This window comes from Cyprinodon tularosa, unplaced genomic scaffold, assembly GCF_016077235.1.
Source record: "Cyprinodon tularosa strain WSP-4 unplaced genomic scaffold, ASM1607723v1 ctg121, whole genome shotgun sequence".
NCBI classification, from domain to species: Eukaryota; Metazoa; Chordata; class Actinopteri; order Cyprinodontiformes; family Cyprinodontidae; genus Cyprinodon; species Cyprinodon tularosa.
Window position 1 is genome coordinate 439,208 of NW_024038015.1, and position 23,576 is coordinate 462,783.

General features: G+C 36.9%; 1 protein-coding gene and 1 long non-coding RNA gene across 2 annotated transcripts in view; one reads left to right on the forward strand and one right to left on the reverse strand.

Moving 5' to 3' along the window:
* The first annotated feature begins 5,084 nt into the window (after positions 1-5,084).
* trim44 (tripartite motif containing 44) overlaps positions 5,085-23,576 on the forward strand; it is a 76,573-nt gene continuing 58,081 nt past the window's right edge. Inside the window, exons 1-3 of the mRNA XM_038275382.1 lie at positions 5,085-5,323; positions 9,799-10,397; positions 17,954-18,031. Of these exons, the coding sequence (XP_038131310.1) occupies positions 9,813-10,397; positions 17,954-18,031 (663 nt within the window). The 5' untranslated portion in view covers positions 5,085-5,323; positions 9,799-9,812. The remainder of the gene's footprint in view (positions 5,324-9,798; positions 10,398-17,953; positions 18,032-23,576) is intronic.
* Positions 12,827-14,172, reverse strand: LOC119776788. The gene is made up of 5 exons (XR_005279825.1): positions 13,953-14,172; positions 13,791-13,854; positions 13,533-13,586; positions 13,308-13,334; positions 12,827-13,202 (listed from the first exon to the last, which is right to left on the reverse strand). It is a non-coding gene; the product is annotated as an uncharacterized LOC119776788 (long non-coding RNA).

Here is a 23,576-nt window from a genome sequence, read left to right on the forward strand (position 1 = left end):
TTTAAGCTGCTCATTTTTTCATTCATTTTTTGATAAGTCTTTACAGAGAGTAACAGCTCACTAGTAAGAAAATATCTCACACCACTGTTTCAGGTCTGATAAAGTCAATCTATAATTAGAGTTTCATATTAAGTGAAAGCAAATATCTGAAAGGAATTACGATGCGTCAGTCTGCAGTTTCCCCCCTCACCTCATGTTGCAAATCTTTTCCTGTCTCCAAAATGTACATACAGTGTTGTAGAGTTGGTGTAAGGTGCAGCACATTTTTAAGGCAAATTAGATTTTATGGGTTACAATATTCAAGTGAAATGTGATGATAAAATTTTCTGTCAAAGCACTTCACAATGACTGGAGTCATAATTAATGTGCTCTTTTTCATCGCTTCTGACATGATAGCTGCCTCAGAGCTTGTCTACTTAATTGTTTCCTTCCTAGGCAGAGCCACCTTTGGAACTAATTTACTTTTAGCTTTTCTATCATACAAGCTACTTATAGATCAGTGCTTCTTGTTCCTTTTATGTCTCTGCCTCTCTCTTTTCAGACCCTCCGGCAGTCTTGGCAGAAGGTCAATTTAAGCCTGGTTCTTTCAGAGGTTTCTCCATGTTAAAATTGAGTTGTTCCTCCCCAATGTCACTGCATTCATGCTTTATGTGAGTGATTGATGAAGAGTCAGTGAAACACTGCAAGCGAATGTCTGCTGTGGCCACATCTAGGAAGAGTGTAGCCTGCAAGGTCAATGACTTGATGCAATCAGCTGGTTTTGCTTAGATAGTATTTTAACCAATCTGACTGCATGATCTGACTGAATTGTCTCTTGTGCATTGTGATGGCATGATTGGCACATTAACAGTTTTCATTACAACAAATCAATGTTAAATCAAACTATACGTTCCTTACTTCTACTAAAACTTGCATACCTCAACTACCTGAATCAGTTTTAGGTTTAACCATTATCATAAAAGGGATAGATGTAACACAAACTCACTTCAGATTCACTCACTGCTGTTCCACTGCAGGACATTTCATTTTAAGACCAACAACTATACTCATGTCAGCGACACAATGTTGAAACGAAAAGATTAAGTAAGTGCTTTCTGTCTGCTCTTCTCCTCTGCCAGCGCTGCCTTCTTCATTGCTGGCTGTCATTTCTAAGAGCTTGATGTTCTTTGTGTTACAAGCATCCGTGCACAGCAGTTCCTGAGTTGCAGGAACACAATTTAGGTAAACAGTTTTAGCTCCAACAGCGCGTCGCATTTTGTTTCACAAAACTTCTCCTGTGGAGATGAAGAAACAGATGTGTGAAAGTGAAGCCACATATTGCATTCTTATTGACTGCTTTTCGTAATGAAGTGCAAGCCAATGAGGCTTTTAATTGTTTTCAGTTTTGTGCTGAATGCAGAATGACAGTGGTTCTTTTCCTTGCAGCTATTCATTCTATTTAAAGACTCTTGAATAAGTCAAAGGTGCATGTAATTGTGACACCAATAATTTGGTGAGCTTTAGAGGTTCAAACCTTTATTGAAGTGAAAATGATTCCTCTGTGATGTGCAAAGCAAAACCATTTGTGCTCTCAATAGCGATAGCTCTACTTTCAGTCAGTGAACTCAGTGAAGATGCAATACCCACAAGACACCCTGTCTCAGTTTAAGTCATTACATCAGCATTACACAAGCACCAAGCCAAAGGAAATCTCAGTCAGTCAAAAATGTTGTCACTGAATCACCCTTTATGTATATAATCCTCTGTAACACCGTATTTCATGTAAGAGAAACACTCACCAAAGCTGTTAAAAGAAGTAATCCATTTCAGGAGGGTGCTGGAGGCTTTCTTGGAACCCGTAAATGGTATTTTTCTGGTGTAGCACTCGAACCAAACTACCAGTCTGTAAGTATTTGCCAAATAGAGCTTGTTTGAAGCCAAGTTCAATAGGCTCTTTAGATCTCTCTCTACAGAGAACAGCTTGTTTTTCCACATTTCTCTGTATCTCTCCCCAGACCTCTAATCCTGCTCCATTGTCTCTCGGTGGTGCTTTATGGTGGGTAAGGAGCAGAAGGGATAGCTGATATAATAATTACAAAATCCTCATTAAGACTTGTGAGAAAAAAAATCACAGTTGTTTTACCCTTTCAACTGAGTCTTTTCGTTTTCTCTCTTCCTTCCTCATTCAGACACATTTATTTGGCCTTATTATCCTTTGCTTTCTCATTTTGTTGCTTTTCCCTATGACCCCAAAGGAAGACATAACATACAAAACAGAAAAAAGGCCACTGAAACAAGTTTTTATAAAGAAAATTATATAACACCTTGTGCTATTTTGTATGATATGTTTTTTTGTTGTTGTTGTTGGTTATGTAAATTTGAGTAAATTACATTACGGTCTGCGACTAATAACATTTGGACCCAAACAAATTAGATAGATCATCTGATAAGCTTAATGTCTGAGATGCACACAGTGTACCAGATAAAAGCTATTTTTAGTCATGGCTTGCAAGCTTGTCTGACAACAATTAACAGAAAATGTTGAATAAAACCTCTCTGATAAACTCCAGAGTATATTAGGTTTCAGTTTGTTGTTTTTAGCCACTTATACTTTGAGCAACCCTTTTTTTTGCCACAAGTATGTAAAATCTTTCCATCCACCTATTTCCATCTCCATACATTTCTGTCACAGTTATCCCTGCCGGGGTCATAAGGGGTGCTATTGCCTGTCTTCACCTGTCATGGGATTTAAGATAGTCTAAAGTAAGAATGTAGGAATAATTGCTGAAATATTTCAAAACATGTAGGGTGCATTCCCAAAGTATAATAACGATTCACATAAGGAGAATGTATTAAATCCCTAATTTTAAGACAATCCATTCATTTATTTTTGAACTGGGGTGGTTGACAGACATTGTAGTTCAAAAGCTCAATTTTTCTGTCATTCTTGCAAAAAAAGAGCCCCAATTTCACCTAGTTTTTTTGAAATCACAAATTTCTTTTTAATGAAATGCATTAGAAATCTGGACCATACAACAGTGTTAGATAATATCTGTTACATACACATTTACACACAGTACAGCATTTACATGTTGAATGAGGATTAATGACTCACGTGCATGCAATATCTGATTAAGATTTCAACCTAATGCAACCGCTGACACCGCTAAACCTGTATGTCATTCATATGAAATGCTCTGATCACAACTCTTAAATTTCGAAAGGAAATTCTTACTAATGCCTCCTTAAACCATGATAGCGACTCACATGAGTCTTCTTCTTTATAGCCAGGAGGAATTGGTTTCATTTATTGACAGTCAGATTCTGAAAAGAGGATTCATATTTATTTATTTATTAATTTTTTGTAATACATATTTTAGTTTTGGTTTTCCTTCCTGTAAAGGTTTGAAAACACACCCTGTATTTGTGATTATTTAAAAAATATATACTGACAGTTTGTTAATAAAAAACACCAAGAGCTGACTGATAAATTATGGTCTGTTTTAAAAGTATAATAGAAAAATTCTAATATGAAATATCTCCATATTGTTATATTATCCAAAGCAGATTTGAAGATACCCATAGCCTTTGTTAGGATACTCTAATAGTAACTGACACTTTGCCCTTCTGGGCATAGCACATCTTTACATTACCTAAGATTTTAAGGAAGCTTTCCAGATTGACTTTCTAGGTAGGGTGTTTTTTTTTTCAGACAATTTCTTTCCCCTGCCAGTTCAGGGACAGATGTTCTATTGAAGGTTTCCTCATGTGAAAATGCGGTTGCTTTTCTGCACTGCCTCACAGGGGTTGCTAAGGTTAAAAGAAGGTTTCAAGCAGATTCCTTAGATGCATTACTTTAAGTAACCATATGGTTTATTGAACCTACCATATTTTATAGTAATTGGTTTGGATTAAACATCTGTATCAGAACCAATTGCAGTTTGGTCACATTGAATTGGATATTATAGGAATAAACTGTTTGGCCTTCCAGAATGTAATTTTGACATATCATCTTGTAAAATGCTGTTAGATGAAGTGTTGCTGATCATGCTTTATAATATGGATTTTTGTGCAATCATGATTGACAAATTCCTTCTTAGTGCTCTTTTGTTTTGTTTGTTTTTTTATTTTAAAAAAACATTTTTGGATTTGTTGTAATATTTCAGCATCTATCCAAACACAGACCCACAGACCAGAATAGGGTGATGGCAATACAATTCCACCTAAAATTTATTCAATAATTCTTTCTTACGATCCCAGAATAAAATTCAATAATGTGATCTTGTCCTAATTGATTTGTCCTAAAACCAATGGAATTATAGGCCTGTGGGTTTGTTTGTTTGTTAATTTATATAGATCCCCATTATCTACTGAGTCAAAGCAGTAGCTATTCTTCCTGGGGTCTTAACAGGTTTACAGATATTACATCGAAGCTGAGTAACAATGAAACCAAATACGGAAGTACACACACACACACCCACACAAAAACACAACTTCATATACATATATATATATATATATAAAACATACACCCAGATACACATCATATAGTATGAGCTATTCTATGTACAAAACATTACCAATCTCTCGGTATTAGGTAAATTACAAAACATTTCAGTTATTAGTGCTCATTATGAATTACTTAATTCCATGAACATTACAGTTACTCCAAAGTTAATATATAAAGTCTAAGCCTTTTGGAAAATTTCTGAAATCAAGAATTGCGGGAGTGAGTTCCACGCCACCATCGCCCTATAACACCATGTTCTCTAAAGTTGATTTGTTTGACAGGCAGGTAACCAAAAATGTATTTCACTTGATTGACGAGTGGAATACTTATGGATGTTGTCAAAAAAGTCAATCTATTATGAATAATTTCAGGTGCTTTTGTACTAACAAATTTTTTTTTAACTTTCTAATTTGATTGCTGTAAAGCAACATTGGCATTGTGTTCTATGGGGAAAAACACAGAAAAAATATATATCTAAATGAAATAATTTTAGTATCCAAATCCGTCAAGCGTTTAGTCTTAAGATGCAGTTCCTCTTCCCAGCCTCTATCTGTCGCTCTGCTTTCATTTGCTCGGAGAGCTGGAGGGAAAAGGAAGAAAAGAAGCAGACAGCAGTTCATGAAAACAAGGAAGTAAATGCTGCTGGACTGGAACTGTAGCTTTCTTTACTCTGTTAGAAGTGAAATGTGTCAGTTAGCAGCTCAGGAAAAGAAATAAAGCAACATCGATTGAGCTAAAGAAGTTAGCCGTTAAGCTAACTGCTTTACAGACACCATATTATTACCTTTAACAGCCCAGTTAGACAGAAACAAAGGGTGAGGAAGACACGGACAAGTAAGTATGAACCACTACCCTCCAACATGACAGACAGGAAAAAGTCTTTGTGTGAACACTAGAGAGAGAAGGAGGTGTTGGAAAAAGCAAAGGGGAGCAGTTTGCTCTGTAGTGGAGCTTTTAATATCTTGTAGTCTGTGTCAGTCTGGAGGGAAAGTAAACAAACAGGTCAAAATGAGAGAGAGAAACCAGCGAGGTGTACAGGTGAACAATATGCTACACTTTTATGCTTCTCCTTTCAGTCCACTCTGCAGGAACGCAACCGGTCTGAAAAAAAAAAACAAACAAAAAAGAAAAGCAGAAAGGTCAGGGGCCTGCGGAGAGCAGCCATTTATGTCTGTGAGTTAGTAAACAAGGGGAAAGTGAAAGTGGAGATCAGCAGCAGCTGTAGACAAAAGGATACCTCTTTATAGCACCTGCTCAATGTGTGAATACAAGCAGTGGTTTAAAGTAACAAAGTACATTTATCTGATTATTGTACCTAAGTACTTGTTAGTAGGCTTTTTTGTTGTGTGGGGGGGGTACTTCAAATATTGTAGTTTCTACTCCACTACATTTCAAGGAAGCTCTTTACTTTTGGCTCAGCTTAGCTTTGTAATCCACTGTTGCTCTTTTTCTTTATTGATATGCATTTTCAATATTGCAGGATAGCAACCCTTAGAACTGAATTTAGACACCACTTTTTTGGAGGTTTGCATGACGATTTTAATTAATGAAGGAGTTAGTTGTTATAGGGCTGCAATTAATGATTATTTTGCAAATCATTTAATCGGCCAATTTTTTTTATTAATCGATTAATAATCTGATAGCAAAAGGTTCCTTAAAGAAGACTTTTTATTGAATTGAACCAAATGAAGCTAAAGCTTTTCTAGTTACAAAAGAGCATATGGACACATCAAGAAGGTTTTTTTTTTTTTTTTTTACAATTTTGGTATAATTGCTGCTAAAGGTGGGTTGCTTTGTCAGATAAAACCTTGTTTCACAGTCTCTATGCTCCAGTTAACAGTTAATCGATTAACACATTTGTTTACGATTATTTCAATAATTAATTAATCACGATTCATGCGTTTGACTGTTTCAGCCCTAGTTGTTACCATATGGCCAAGTTGTTCAATAGAATGAGTTTTCATATCCGAGTTGCAGTGTTTTTGTTGTACTAGATTCAATCTCTATTCCATTGTGAAAGCCTGATAAACCAGACTAAATGTGAGATTAAATGTATAATTTACAAACTCGCAGCCAAAAAATTATTTTGGCCACTGGTGGGTGGGGCTAGTTTACTAGGCTACCGTTGTGAAGGTATGAGGAGAATCAAGAATCTCCTGTTTTCATTTTGGTTGTTTTTGAGAAAGAATTAATAATCAAAATAGCTGTCCTTATTCTTTGTGGCATTTTTATGCTAAAGTTCTTTACAAGTGGTATAACATTTGTAGCAGGTTGTTTTATGCATCAATATATCAGGTAGTTTCTAAAGGTTACAGGGTTCTTTAAAATGACTCTGAAAATTATACAGAAATGTACTGATATTATTAAATGAAAGTTGTATTTTTGAATACTTAGGTACTTTTAAGTGCATGTACTTTTAAATGCTTAAGTATTTTCTAAAAGTGAGTACTTCAATACTTTAAACTTTGTAGATGTTTGACAGAGTTACTTTTAATTGTAGTTGAGTAAGTTTTGACTATGAGTATCAATACTTTTACTCAAGTACTACTGTTGAGTACTTTGTCCACCACTGAATACAAGCTTATAGAATTTGTGTTTCTGTGGAGCTTCGTCCTCCTTAATGTTTTGTACTGATCTGACAACATTTTGACCACATATCTACTATGCTGTATGTATCATTTTTTTCTATTAAAATACCATTGACTCATTGTGGATATGACTCCTCCATATGGAGGACCACAAGAGTCAACATAAAAATAAAAAAACAGCTTTTTCAAATTTAACATTTAAATCATACAATTAGAAATCCAATTTAGAAAGCATTTTCTAATGGTATTTTTTTTTATGTAATTTTTAAATTTGAATTATAATTGTGTTTATCAATTCATTATGAAGCACTGCAATTTGAAAATGTTTTTTTAAATGGTATTTCTAAATAAGGATTTAAAAAGAACAATTTATATATTCAAATTTAAATGCCTTTTCTAATCTATTTAAAAAGTTGATTCCTGGTTTTGTTTCCTTTTCACCTTGTATTTTCCCATCCTTTCAAACCCTTAGTCATTTTGTGCAACAAGTATGTCAGTTTCACCAATGAGGGAATCTGGTTACATCCCAGGAGCAAATGTGATTGGTTAAATTGGTTAACAGTGTGCTCAAGGACCAGATGGGTCACAAGAGAAGTTAAACGTAGAGGATAAAAAAAAAAGATATAACTGCAAAAAGGAAATGGAAAAAAAAGAATTACCTTTTTAAATGTCTAATAAAGGCAGGTGTCTATAATAAGATTAATAAATTGGGGCTTTTAAATATCCATTTAGAAATTGGATTTGAAAATACATTTTCATCTTGCAGTATTGGATATTGAATTAATAAATACAATTTACAATTCCTCATGAATAATTCAATTAAAAATGTACAATTAGAAAACTCTTTTCAAATTTAATCTCTAAATATATGATTTAAAAGTTACATTAGAAAGGGCAGCAGGTTGTTTGTCCATCAGCTTCCAAAAAGTCTTTGCTGATTCATTCATGTTTATGATTTAGAGGCTAAGTCCTCACTCAAGCTTGTTACTGAGTCTAAACCCTTTCTAAGGTATTTTTACTTCTGTGAAAGGACATGCTTTTAGAATGTGGTTTTCATGTACTCTTAATATCAAAGTAACACAAACACTGATAGTAATGTCCAATGTTTCCCAGCAGAACATTGATCCATAAAGCGTTCTTCTTGTGCGTCCTGGTATCATTTGTTCCTTAGGCCAGCGAAGAGCTGCTTTTGGCCATTTATCAAGTTTTAAAAAAAAACCTGATTTGCATTTTCTAGAGAATGGAAAATGCATAAAGTGAATTACATTCTGTGATGGACTTTGTGTTAGAATTGGGCATATCCATTTTTGCATATCACGTCTGCTGCTGCAGGCTTTTAAGATGCCGTATAATAACTGCACCTAATTTAGGGTGTCTTATGCCATTTAAAAAATGTAATTTCATGAATCAAAGACACAACAAATGTTTTTGTTTGTCTGTTCGTTTTTTTTTTTTAACCCAAACTGCATCAGGTAATAGTGTTCAATGCAGTGGACTAATGAGCAGTGGAATGTGAAGATCTTAAAATTATGGCAGAGTTCCGGTTACATTTTTGAAGTCCAGCCAAGTCCTCAAACCCTTTCTAAAACCACACCTGCTTTTTGTTAAGAGTTGAAATTTTTGAGGGACACTATAGGCATCGGAAGGTTCAAGTATGCACTGAGTATTCTGATGACAATCTGTAGATCCAGCATTGACTCCCTCACCAGGTTGATCCATAGCAGGCTGAGTTTGGATAAGATCCCAAAGCTGCTGTTCGCCTGAGTCAATCAGACTTTATCTCCTATGATCCTGTTCTTGATGCCCAGTCATGTTGGAGGAAGAAAAGGCCACCTCAAAACCATTCCCACAGTGTGAGGATAATGAAATTCCCTTGTTGTCCTGTAACATTCAGATGTCCTTAGGGACCAGACATGCATCCTAAAAAAACAGCCCCACAACATAATCATCACTCCGCTAAAACTAGGAACCATTCTCCTGGTAACCGTTAAAGCAAAACTTCATCATATTGCCAGATGGAGAAGCTTGATTTGTTATTTCAGAGTAGCATCTGCACTGCTTCAGAGTCCATTGGAGGCGCGCTTTACACGACTGCATCACTTTCAGTTGCACTGTGTGGTGTAAGGTTTAGATGCAGCTGCTTGGTAAATAGAAACTCATTCCATGAAGCTCACTACCTATTGTTTCTGAACTAATCTAAGGGTCACGTAAAGTTCAAAGAGCTGTAGCTCTTATACATAAATACCATGTGGCCTTCTATGTCACTTTAAGTGGCCTACCTCTTCATGGCAGAGTTTCTGTCTTTTCCATTCTTGACCAGTTTGTTATAATACCACTGACAGCAGAATGTTTAGGAATTAGAAGGGAGTAACTTTCTAGAATGGGCTTGTAACCCAAATTAGATTCTATTCCAGCTTCACGGTGAAATTCACTGGACTTCTGAGACTCACCCATTCTTTTAAAAATGTTTATAGAGATAGTCTGGGTGCCCAGGTGCTTGATTTTATACATATGTCGCTAAGGAAAAAATTGTATCACCTGGTTATAATTTTTGTACAAGTAAATAAATACTTTTGGTAATATAGTTTATATCTTATCCCTTAACAGTGCTATTCACTGCAGCCATCAGTGGCCATAATGCCGTGCATGATTGTTGCACATTTGGAATTCAGGATTTAAATCTCATGCAAACATAACATGATTTATCCCTGTGATTCACAGATATTTCAGCCACAATGGATCACAAAGAGGAGTCTCTGGAAGGGGCCATAGGGCTGAATCACGATGATTTGCCGCAGATGGATGGCTCCTGTGACGCGTGTGAGCCTGATGAAGCCCAACCTGCGACTCAAGTGTGCCACATCTGCAGCTTTGCCTTCTGCCCTCTTCATGCTGAAAGACATGCCAGCAGCACGCGACACACATTAATGCCTTACAGCGGCGAAGACGCACAGCCCTCTGCTCTGGACTCAGACAGAGATCGCAGAGTCGAAGGTGCAGCTGGGATTGAATCTGGTGAAAAGAGGGCAGCTGCAATGGGTGAAAATCAGGGAGAGGCACAAGGCGCTGAGAATGGGGGAGCTGAGGAGAGAATAAACGACCAGAATGAGGGCGGAGGTGTGGATGAGGCCGAGGCTGCTGGTGAGGCAGGGAAGAGGGACACAGTGACAGTGGAGAGGCTGCGCTGCAAAGAGCACGGTCAGGAAGGCTCCCTCTACTGTAAACCTGACGAGCAGATCATCTGCGTGGTTTGTGCTGTGCAGGGCGAGCACAGAGATCATGAAATCATTACTCTGCACGAGGCCTATGTGTGGCAGAAGGTGAGCTGCACACAACATGACAGGTTTATACATGGTAGACTAGCAGAGTGTGATTTATTGCTTGCCATGTGTTGGATCTAATCACTTATGGCACGCTGTACAATATCTGCAGCATCATGTATTCAGAGCATCACCTATCTGCTTTGCATTTCTAATTCATTAGCAAGTATCCCGATAGCTGTGGGCCTTTTTCTCTTTAGAGTCAGCTCAGCAGAGCTTTGTAAGTGCTTAGTTTAATAGTTTAAACAACACAACATTTCATGGTCACCCACATGACTTCATTAATAAACTGATCTAATTACTCTGCTGTAAAATGCGTTCTCTGAAAACCATAAAACGGAAATGAAACTGCGTCATTGTAATTTTGGGTTTAAATCAAATTTAAAAAAAATCTTTGCTGCAGTGATTCAACATGATGTCTTTCCTCTAAGCATATTACATAGGTTCAACGAGTCAGCTGTTGTTCAGTATAGCATAACATTACCAGCAGAGTTCAGATGTTTTTAATATTGTTTTGTATATCACAAATGCAGAAACCCGAGACATTTGCTGAAATGTATTTTTCTTCTTTTCTCTTTTGAAAACATTTCTGTTTAATTTTTTTTTTCTGTGCACGTGGCACCAGGACACCCTAGGCCGGAGGTCGATGATCCACTTTGTAGTTGTATCATCTGATCTCCGGTTGCGTTTCTCTGACACTCAGAAGAAGAGAGAGGCTGAGCTGTCAACCAATTACCACCTGGTGTGGAGCTGGATAATTGGCAGGTCTAAGCGTGTTCTGAAAGTCTGTTGGGAACGTCTGCAGGATCACTCTGTTAGTGCAGTCTTTAACTTCTCAGGAAGTACACTTCGCTGCAGCAAACAGAAAGGGGCGGGGACGGACCACTGTCAGTCTCATACCTTATATGGAAATGGGACCATTTCATTCCGGAACTGACGGGGCGCTGGTGACACTATTTCCTGTACCGACCGTTTCATAATAATTATAATAATAATAACGTATTTTATTTGACAACGCCTTTCAAAACACCCAAGAACACTTTCAACATTAAAAATACTAATTAAACAGTAAAGAAATGGCTACAAAACGTGATATGTCACGTGGTATGTCTGTCACGTGGTATGTCCCTTTTTTATTTTGAAATCTTTATTTAAAATTATATTAGTAACAAACAATCTAAAATAAGCAACAATAAGGAATCATTATGGAGAAATAAAATCAATATTTTGGAGACAAATGTACATTACATTAAGAGCACATTTATCCATCCATTAATTTTTATGAATTATTCTCAAGTGGGGTCATGAAGGCTGCTGACCCTGGACAGATCCCCAGTCCATCGCTGATTAAGAAAACAGATATAAACAAATACATGCTGGTGCTGAAGTTCAAATAATATATTTTGATGTTGTGAACGGTACTCTTAAAATAAATAAGTTAAAATCTAAAATATAATAGCCTTTGGCTTATTTAATAAGAACTAGATGGAAAAGAGGTTTGGTCTGTAAAAAATTTAGTCGACAATTTTGGCTAACTTAGTACGTCCATTCACGGTGCACTTTTGTTGTTTATTTGCCAAATATTTTTTCTTATTATTCTCATTGTGAATATAATTTACAAACAAACCAAAGGACTTTTGAACTTTTAACAAGTGCCATTCGGTAACTAGAATATACTTGGTTGCAGGTGACCTGGCTCAATTATTATCATTATTGACCATAATGTCTCCTATAAGGACTCCAGCTCAACTAGTAAACTGACTGGTGTCCCTCTATTCCATTTAGAAATACCATAGTAATTTTATCAATTGCAATAAATTCATAAACTGCACTCCAAAAACATGAATATCCAATTGTAGCAAAACCCAAAGTGATTAATTAAAACCTTAAATGTAGCTTCAACCTGGAAAGACTCGCACAGAAAGTAGGTTTTAGAAAGTTCATTTGACAATAATCTTCAACTTTCTGATCCCGGCAGTAGACACTGTACTGGTAACCACCAGAGAGAATCATCTTTTTTCTACATGAAAACCTTTTTGAATAAAGTCTGTCTTCATCTCACCTGCTCAGCCAATCACCTGCTCAGGTGCCTCCCTTCACCCTTCATAAAGTCCAGCTTGATGTGTGCAACTGCTCCTCACCTGAGCTTCCATCACCTCCACCCTGATTACACCTTCGCTTTGCTCGTTTAATCTTATGTTTGTATCTGAACAATATGTTTCTGCAACTTATTTTTTATTACATAAAACAAGTTGATTCTAACTGTTAAAACATAAACAACTTGTCTGTATGTCAGGTTTGTAAAGAAAGTTTGTATTGATTCCAGTCATTGTTCAAAAATGTATAGGAAACATTGCATATTGCAAGTTATTAGCTTTGCTTGCATTTAAAATTTTCCAACAAGATTTTCCAATTGTTAAACAACGCTGTTACAATATATTTACAACTACTTTATTGGTTCTACTGTCTCTCCAACAAATTACAGCCACAATGTAACTTTGTGGAAACGACACCATTTCTATGAAAACTAAATGATGTAAATCAACTGAGCTACAACAAAAGGAACTTTCAAAAATGTAAATAATATTGAAAGAACACATTATGAAAAAGGAGGACTGCACAAGTCAAAAGGTAAATATTCTTTATCAGAAACGATTTCAAATGGCATGTCGCAAAAAAAACTAACAATATGTGACAGATTGTGGAAAGCAACTTATATTTTCTTTGAATTCAATGTTGGCACTCAGGGCAAAGTCCAGGTATGCCATCACAGTAGTAACGAGGGTACTCTCCTCTCCTCTGCATCTGAAAAAAAAAACAAAAAAACAAAAACAAAATAAAAAACAGGTGCATTGCAAGACTGTCATACAGGAAGAATGGATGATACATATGATTATGAATGAATCTTACCTGTAAGATTGGCGGTATCCTTTCTACCTGCATGGTGAAGAGCATTAAACAATAATTAATACTTTATATCTCTCAGTATCTTATCCTTTCATCTCTAATGATATAAAAAAAGTTGTCCAAATAATGAATTTTAATTTAAAAAAAATCATTTAGGATTTTAGTCTCATTTGCACATAAAGATACACAAATCAAAATTACTAGTTATGTGTAAATTTAAAAATGAACCTCAATTTGTGCCTCGGCTCCTTTGGCATAGGTGTGGTCATCAGCACACAGAGTCTGTAAAAATACAGATATGTTCTAAGTGAAAGATGATTGCAAGTCCAAATAACATCAAAACTGATTCAACCCTTTTAATTCTTCTATCCTGATTTTCTTTCAGACTTAAAAAAATAAGCATAGAACAAAAGTACACTGTGAATGGACATAATACAAATTCTATGACTTAAAACAACAAAGTGATGAATTTTAGCTACAGCTTACCTCACATTTTGCCCTCTCATCAACTTTTTTCCGCTTTCTCTCCTTTTGTAGTTCTTCTCTGGACCTTTTAAAAAGGACAAATTGAAGGTTTTCTTAAAAAACTGAATCTAGAAAAGCGTATTAATTTACTATGTGAAACAAATTTTAAGAAGGTAAAATTACCTTTTGTTGATTTTGTGGGTTTTGCATTATGGATCGTGTGCCGAACACCAGTGCAAAAACTTTTCAAACTTCTTTCTTTCTTCTTCCTTTCCTCTTAACCCCGCGTCTTTAAGGCATTTATACTAGTGATTATGAAAATAGCGCCCCCTTCATTTCCGGAATGCAATAGTCCCATTTCCAAATAAGGTATGGGACTGACGGAAAGGTCCGTCCCCGCCCCTTTCTGTTTGCTGCAGCGAGGTCCTTCTCCTTCTCAGGACGAGTTTCTCCAAGATCCGGAGGGAAGTTGGAAACATGGAGTCAGTGTGGTCCATGTTCACCTCCTCCATTGTCGATGCAGCTCAGTTACGTGGGAGCAGCTCGTAGTAGAGTCGTTCTCCTCCACGTCGAAAGGAGCCACCTGAGGTAGCTCAGGCATCTGTTCCGAATGCCTCCTGGTCGCCTCCCTTGGGAGGTGTTCCAGGCATGTCCCATTGGGAGAAGGCCTCATGGAAGGCCCGGGACACACTGCAGGGAATATGTCTCTGAGCTGGCCTGGTGTGACCTCGGGATCCTGACAGAGCAGCTGGAGGATTGCAATTTTTTGTGTGTGGATTGGGTAGTGTAGGCATCTCTGCTTAGACTGCTGCCTTTGTGACCCGGCCCAGGATAAAGCTGAAGTGGATGGATGGATGGATGGATGGACGGACGGACGGACGGACGGATAGAAAAACATAGCAGCATGATATACTGTATATTTTTAGAACAAGCATTTTTATGAGGATGCTATCAATTTATTTCTTTGTTTTAATTTTGTATCAGCAGAATGAAAAGTTTTATAAAGCCAATGAAAAAAGATAAAATTGGACACAATAACCTACATTGGTAGCTAAACGTTTTTAGGATTAAAGGTTCTCTGCATCATTTGGAAAAATGTTGAAGGTTTCAAGATCAATTAAGAAAGATCTGGCTAAACAAAAAATCCCTGTATGGTTTGCTAAGTTGTAGAGATATGCAGTTTAGATGCAGATGCTGCATTTTCTCATAAATCTTGTTAAAACACTTTTTCGACGTAGTTTGTTTAACAGCTAATCGAATAGTTTTTCAAATTAGTGTCACATTTTGTCGTTACTGTTGTTGTCTCCCCCTCCTGCATTTTGTCAATTTTTATCTTTTACCATTTGTGTTAATCTGCATACCTCCATTTTTTTTCCTCCTTGCTTTCTAATACTTTTATTCTGTTCTATTTTATTTTATTATATGTACAAGAAGTTAAAGAAACGCATGAATTAGCTGGTAACATCAAATAGTGACTGGCCATATAAGTCTTCTAGGCATTAAAACAAATTAGATAACTGTCCTGTCCCCACAGACTTTTTTTTTTATTTTAAAGAAATCCTTAGTGTCTTTTGCACTTTAGATAAAAGGAACCATTTAGCCTCAAAAGCCACATCTGTCATGTAGTAAGGTTTAGTGTGCTTGCCTTGAGTAGTGAGCTCTGTAGGTAAGCTTCCATTAAGGATGACTGATGTGCAGGATGAACAAATGCTGGCAACTTGATGGTTTTGTTTTTATATTTAAGAGGAGACATCACCAATCTTGTCAAGACAAAAATAAACAGATGCTACCCATTGTGTAGCAAGTAGACTCTGCTTGAGTAGCATTTCAACGAGGCATATTAAATTCTGTGATTTTTGGTACAGGGTTCCTGCGGGTCCTTAAAAAGTCTTAAAAGGCATTGAATTCTTCAAAATAAAACTTAGGCCTTAATAGGTATTAAAAATGTCTTAAATCAGTCTTTCGTAGGTCTTAATTTTTTAAACATCATAAATAGGATTATTTTTATTGTGATTTTTTTTTTGTAATCTAAATAAAACGTTAAAATTGACTTTTTTTTTTTTTTGGCACGCCATTATTGGTTCCGCTATCAGGACGGAACCAATAAAAGCGTTGTTGCGGCCGGGCAAGTGTACATGTAACGAAAATTGGCTATCCAGCGAAGAGTTTTCTCCATGACTAAAACCAGGGAACATACATGAAGCACAGTATATTTTGTGCAATAAGTCATTCAAGCTCGGAACGATGGAAATTAAGGCAGCGGAGTCGCACATGCGAAGCACGAAACACAAAGCGTCAAAATCGAGTTACCCAGAAACAGCCGGTATTTCTCGGTTTTGTTCCACCCTTGTCTCTGCAACACATCTACTTATCACCAAATCAAACATACTAAGAAAACGGTACAAAGAAAAGAAGCTGCAAAAAAGACTTAGCACTGGTGTTGTAGCTTTAAAACTGATTTGTTTTGTTCCCTGCTAAAACAAAGTTTGTGAATTCAGTTAAATAATTGTTAAAATATATCTGTCATTTGTGTTTTTTAGCTTTCCTACTGTATGGAAAGCTTTTCAAAATTTGAAACATTAGTGCAGTGGCTTATGTTAAACTAAACCTTTGGGTTAAGTTGTCGAATGTTTTTTTTTCTTGTGTTTCTTGTGAATTTGGTCTTAAATTTTTTTTCAAGTGGCATTAAAAAGTCTTGAATTTAACTTGCCTTATGCTGTAGGAACCCTGTGGTAGGTGTGCACAAAGAATCTCCTAACATGGGTTGGTCAGAAACAAAGCATTTTCTTTGGATGACGTTTTATAGCAGAATTATTGTTTGTCTGTAAACCCTGCAGCAAACCTTAGGGGAACAAAGTCACAAATTAACTCTCACATGACTCTTCAGAGCTTTAAAGAAAGTCACACATGCTGCACAAGGCCTCTTTGTTTTCGCTGGGACTGCTAAAGTTGTTATCCTGCTTCCTGCAAAAATTCATACAGATGATTAACTGTGACACCCTTTTAGATGATTCAGTTTAATAATGGGGGTATTTTAAGAATCGGAATATGAATTGTGATTAGAACTGCAGTGAAGTATCCAATGATGTACTACACCTTTCATTTTATGTGAAAAAATTACGATGAAAGCATTACTCATGAGTAGGGATGGGAATCGAAAACCGGTTCCTGTTCAGAACCGGTTCCGTATTTTCCGATTCCATGGCATCGTTTGGCAGCTCGCTGAACGATTCTTTTTTCGATTCCCGCAGCACCAGAGCCTAGAGCGCCGGCTCTGGGGAGCACGACTTACGTCACGTTTTTTTACGTACGTTACGTAAGTTACGCAAGTTACGCAAGTTGGAAGAACTATTCGAGGAGGAAGACAACGAGCTGCGGTCACTTTGTGAATCAAAGCCCCGTCTTTCCTTAGCCCAGAGGGTAGATCCGGAAATCCAGCTCTATAAAAGCTTGCCCTCCATCCCCTGCAGGGATAGCGCCACACTGTGGTGCTGGAACAAGCAAGATACGCTGCCCTTGCTATCTGACTGGCTGAAAACTACCTCTGTGTGCAGGCTTCCTCCACCCCATCTGAGAGGGTGTTCTCCATGGCTGGAGACACCATAAGCCCTGAAAGATCCCGTATCCTTCCAGAAAAAGCAGATATGCTCATCTTTCTGCAAAATAACTGTTAATTTTCCCTACTACTGTTTTATAATTAGTATTTTTTGTTATTTAAAATAGGTTATTATCCCATCATTTGTTATTAGACATTGTTGGTTATTAAGTTTGTTCTTGTATTAATTTTTCATTTAAACACAGATGTTACTCCAGTTTCACATTTCCTGTGGACATCTTGATCTTGTTGATTTTGTAAGATTGTGCAATAGTTAAGTAAACACAGTTGATGCTGATAATCAAACTGTTTGTTCTCCTTTTTTCCCCAAATTGGAATCGAAAAAAGAATCGATAAAGAATCGAATCGTTTCATAGAATCGAAAAGGGAATCGGAATCGTGAAAATCTTTTCAATTCCCAACCCTACTCATGAGTCATTTACTATTATCAATAGTTGTTTATTTTATCAAACATATTTTAACATCAACTTAAAACCCATCATTGTCACTTTTATTTTTTTATTCTTCTTTGCTTGTGCAGCAGGATGCACTGTTGTATTTACTGCTTGTTGGTGTGCTCTATCTGCAGAGCAGGCAGGGTCATGACCTGCTGGCCTACACGCAGCACATGGCTGACAGGATCAAGACCAAGTGGACCAACCCAGAGGTTAGTGCAAACCGCTTCCTACACAACTCCCAGTATAATACTAACACAGCTTACTCAGTTCTTAAGGAATTTTTGTAAGGATATGTGCTTGAAGTTGCTCTGATATTTCAACAAAAATATCAGAAAATCAGCACCTGTTGCTATATATCTGTTATTAAAATGCTACGGAGGTAAGCAGGATTGCCTTGTAGAGAGAAGGGTTGCAGAAACCCAGCAGTTCAGAAAAGGGATTAGAAAAGATGATATGAAGTCTGTTGAAATAATATGCTGTAGTCAGTTATTTTAATCTGATCATTTGTCTCCTTCACAAGTCTGTTATGCAGATAGAATTCTGTTTGAAGCATGAAATTAGTGTGGACATTTTTGGCTTTTGCTAACGTCACTTCTTTGTGTCAGCACATTGGTGCCAATAAGGGTGCTGTCTTTTAACTTTTATTTTTCCTTAAAGTGACCTGGATGTAAGCTTTTCCATGTGGAATAGTGGTGCCCTTGAGTTTTCTTGAAACTCCATTTGAGCTTAAGTAACTGAAAAAAAAAATAGAGTAATCTTAGTGTGAAGCTCAAAAGTCTGCACACCCTTTTTATACTACCAGATTTCGTGAGGCTTAAAACTGATATTATGGTGAATAATGGAATTCTTTGTTTACCTCTTAATGTAACATATGCTGTGGAATCCCCCCATAATTTACAGTTAATTGGTTGCATGCGTACAGATCTTCAAGCTCCACTTAGTTAAACCACCTTCTGATTTGATTTCAGCAAAATGTCTGCTTTAGTTCAAACCTACTGTCAGTTATAATGAAGTCTCTTAAGCTTAAACCAAGATAAAAAGTTGCATAGAATGAGACAATTCTGTTCCAGTGTTTACATATCATGGCAAATTTAAGATTTTCATCAATAATTGTATGAGAATAAAGAGGAAGCTGAACATTTTCTTTAAGTATTTGAGGAGTCAAGTTATAAATTAGTCCTGGAGGCTCCAGAGATGTTGGTAAATGCTAAACGATCTTCAGGGTGTTTTTAAACAAGGACTAATTGTGTTCTACATGGGATTTCTTTCCTTTTTTCCCCCGTCTCTCTCCTGGACTGAAGATAATATCCACACCCAGATAGATAAGTCATTGTCTTGTGAAACGCAAGTTTAAGTGTTTTTAAACAACTCCAAAAGGTGTTTTTGGCCCAAACTCAGGGCTGAATGGTTTTGCCAAAAAGATTTATTTTTTTTATTTACGTGTGTCTAGGTGCAACATAACATGCCACAATTGATAACTCGATTTCCAAAGAATCTAACCTGCAACAGCCATCTTCACAGTGTTAGTATTTGATACTGTACTTGTAATAGTAAGAAAAAAAATTCCCACATGAAACTTATTTAATTCAGTTTATTTATATACTGGTAGCACCAATTCACAACACATGTAATCTCAAAGCACTTTACAGGTCACCAGATCATACAATGAAATCGATTCAAAGTTTTCTATCTAAGAAAAACCAGTTGATTGCATCGACGCATTGACTCGAAAGCAATCCCTCACACTAAGCATGCTTGTAGCGACAGTGGAGAGGACAAACTTCCTTTTAACAAGAAGAAACGTCAAGCAGAACCAGATTAAGAGTGAGCGGCCATCTGCCGAGGCCGGGGTTCAAGGAGACAGAAGCAGAGATACAAAAAGCAGCTGTAAAAGGCGGCCCCATCCAGGAAACACACAGCCAGACAGACAAGCTCCGAGCCAGCTCCCATGTCAGAGGAGGAAGAGAGCATATCCAGCCAGTCACAGTCAGAGAAATAGGACTACATTGAAAAGCAGGCCGATCTCGAACATCTATAGTAGGGATGCACGATATTGGGATTTTGGCCAATATCCGATATGCCGATATTTTAAAACTCATGTAGCCGATAACCGATATCGATACCAATGTTAAAGCTGGACAAAAATAAGTAGTCATTGAAAATAGCAGTTTTATTATCCATATTGAAAAATAATATACTCAAATATATTTTCATATGCTGATATCAAATTGATTTTTAAAAACGCGGTATCGATCTATTTTACTTTCAAAATCTCGTGAAATTTCGTTGTTCTGTTACAAACTCTCGTGATATTTTGCTAATTCTTCTGAGAATTTGTTAGTAAAATAGATCGATACCGCGTCAATATATCAACATATAAAAATATGGCAAAATTTTGTGAATTTTCGGGGGATTTCGTAGCATAACAATGACATATAGCAATATTTCATTAGTAAAAGAGATTGATATGGTGTTTTTAAATGGCAATATATCAGCATAGTAAGATATTGTGATATTTTAATGTATCAATATTTATTCCCTCGTCTTTAGAAGTTTTTAAGTCTGTAAAAAATACGTTTTTGAGGAAGAAGAAGAAGTATATCATCAAATAGTATATGATCAAATATCGGGTTAAATATCGGTGTGGTGGCCGATGTCCGATATTCAGTTTTAAGGCCGATACAGGCCGATACCGAAAGGGGGCAGATTATATCATGCATCCCTAATCTATAGACAAAGGTGTTAGTGGCAACAGCACAGCTGGCAATTTAAGGCTTTATATTTGAGAAGGAGGATTTTAAATTCTGTTCTTGATTTAACAGGAAGCCAATGAAGAGAAGCTATGATAGGAGAGATATGATCTCTTATTCATTGTTAGATGAAAATATTTAAATATGATATCTTCATCAAAGATACAACAAAGATACAAGAGATATTTATTTGGAAATGATAAAATATCTAGTCAAGCTCTAAAAGGTATTTGCACTCCAGCTTCAAGAAAAGGACAGACCATTTCCAACACTTTCCTGTGCAAATCTCACCTAAAAAGTTGGTAATAGAATATGTCATACTTTTAATCAGTAATGACTCCTTGCTTTCTGAAATAGAAATGCCAGCGTATGCAGGGATTTACCCCAGAACTTACTCTGGAGTGCTACTAAACCTGTTTTGTGGAATGGTTCCCAAGTAGCAGTTAGATCAAAAGCATTTAGGTTTCTGTCTTGGAGCTGAAGAAGATTTAATTTACAAAAATAAAACAGTAGGTCTAAGCATATATCCACAGCCTGTTAGCAGTCTGACCTTTTAAAGTGGGAAGAAAATCCGAAAGATATGGAGCATAACCATAGACACACTCCCAGCCCCACACCCAGCTACTGCATCATTTAGTCCACTTGCACTCAAAAAAAACAACAACAACAAGTTAAGTAAAAAGACAAATTTGGCTTTGCATATGTGCAGCGTGTATAGAAACAATTTATCTGACAATTTCTAAGACTTTCTTAGTAGAAGTGTTGGACAAAGCTGAGAGTTCTAAGACACTTTTCTATTGAGTGAAAAATGCTAACGCGTATTTCTAACATGGTATCTCTACTTGCTAATTATAAATGTTCAATTTAAACGATCAGCTTTTTTGTAATTTTATTGTACTGCAAGGAGTGATCATTTTCATTTTAGTCAAGAAATGGGGGGAGAGACAAATAATATCTCTTTCCTACTTTTCTACCTGCTCCTTGGCCTTAGTGTTCAGTAAGTAGAAGTTTTTTGGGTGACTATGCAGGGTTCAGACATGAATCCAGTAGAAAAAAAGATTGGGGGTTACCAGAAGATTTGCTGAGGGCAAGAGATGTTCCCACGGTCTGATGGATTTAGAGAGAGAATGTTTAAAAGAAATAGGGGAGAAGCTTTACCAAGTCAAGAGATGTTATACTGAGAGACTCCTTTGAAGAAAAACTGAATGTTGGAAGTTCAAACAAAAGTACTTCAAAAAAGCAATAGTGAAAGATTTTGCTTTGTAGTTATATTCTATTATATCGTATATGTTTCTTCTCATACAGATTTGTTTGTTTAAGCTACTCTGTGATTTCATATGTTTTAACCTTATTTTAGAACAACAGCTCTTTAACAACATTGCAGTTTATAGTTATTTCAAGCCAGCTCTCTCGTAAAAGATCACTGCCCCATCTATAAATATGTTACCACAGTCTTAACCTATTGGGCTTGTTTTATTTCACTCTGGTGCTATTCCTTGAGTTAAAGCAGATTCCAACGTAAGGAAGGGATAAGGTTGTTTGGATTGTTTTTATCTCTTGATTGTTTTTGTCCTTCTAGCACCTTTTTGATGCTTTTTATTAAAACTCCTATCAGGTTGCACTCCCCTAAGAACAGGACAACTAGTGCATTTCTGCTCTTATTAAGACAAAAAAAAAAAGAAATAGTTAAGGTGAATTTTCATAGCAAGTCAACCTTGAAAATAGTTTCTGTATTTCCATTACAGATGCCATATAGTGGAGGCTTGTTGTGTCGCTGGAAATAAAACCTGACTGCCTAGAGTTAGAGGGTTGTGCAATGAAGGGCAGAAGAGTGAAAGGCAACATCAAAAACGTGCGGCTCTGGTCTCGGCAAATTACCACTGAAAGCAGCAGCAGCAGCGGCATCTCCTGCTCTCTCAACCATCCTCACATTTTCACCTCTGTCAAAAACCCTACAGGAGAGCAGAAGCATACAGAATCATAGCTGAATACTTTCAGAGGTGCGACCCGAGCACAATGGCATAATGCAAAAGGTTAATTTCACTCACCTGTGGGAGATAACACCCTTTCTGGTAGGTTGCCTACTATAGTTTCATATTTATTATCATTATGAGATAGCATTGTAGTTCTACCTATAGGATTTCCTGAAGGTTTTGCGGCAGGGGAACAGTGTGTTGGGGAAAGCACTTACCTGCTCACTCACGGGCCATTGTGTTAGAGACCATTATGTGGATTTGTCAGCGTGTCCTTTCTGCTCCCTCAAATGTCAGTGTTTATTATTATGCGTGACAGGCAGCCTTCAGAGAGACTGCTTCTGGTAAGGAAGGTTATGTCCAAGTATGTGAGCAACACGGAGGCGGATACACAAAGTGCATCCAGAGTAGGTTAAATTGCATGGTATTGACATCCTGAAACACTTAAAGGTGGAAGAAGCTGAAGTGCTTGTCTGCTTGAAGAGATTTAACCCTTGCTACTTGTTTGCTCATTAAATTCAGTCTGCTACATTTGGGTGCTTATGAAATACACAACCAATAGTTGCCTAATTCTTTCAATAATATTCAAATTTATTTTTGATATACTCTAATAATCCCAGAGGGAAATTACTTCTCTGCATTTAACCCATCCCCTTGGGGAGCAGTGAGCTGCCATTGTGAGGCGCCCGGGGAACAGTGTGAGGTTAAGGGTCTTGCTCAGGGACCCAGAACTCACAATCTCAGGATTGAAAGCCCTATGCCCTAACCACTAGGCTGCCACTCCCCATTGAGTGGGTCTTTATGTTCTGCATGTAGGCCATCGCCTTCATTTCTACTCTTTTTCTTTTTTGACCAAAGCATAATCATACATAGGTCTTTTGTGTACTACTTGTGGCAAACATAACTTGGCCTTCCTAAAAGTGTTCTCTCTGTGGATATTTCAAACTATTGGTTTCCATAGGCCTTCCGGCTACTTCTTTGGTTTATACAGTTTTTTTCAGCTTGTATTTTTAATTGGACAAACTTGTCTT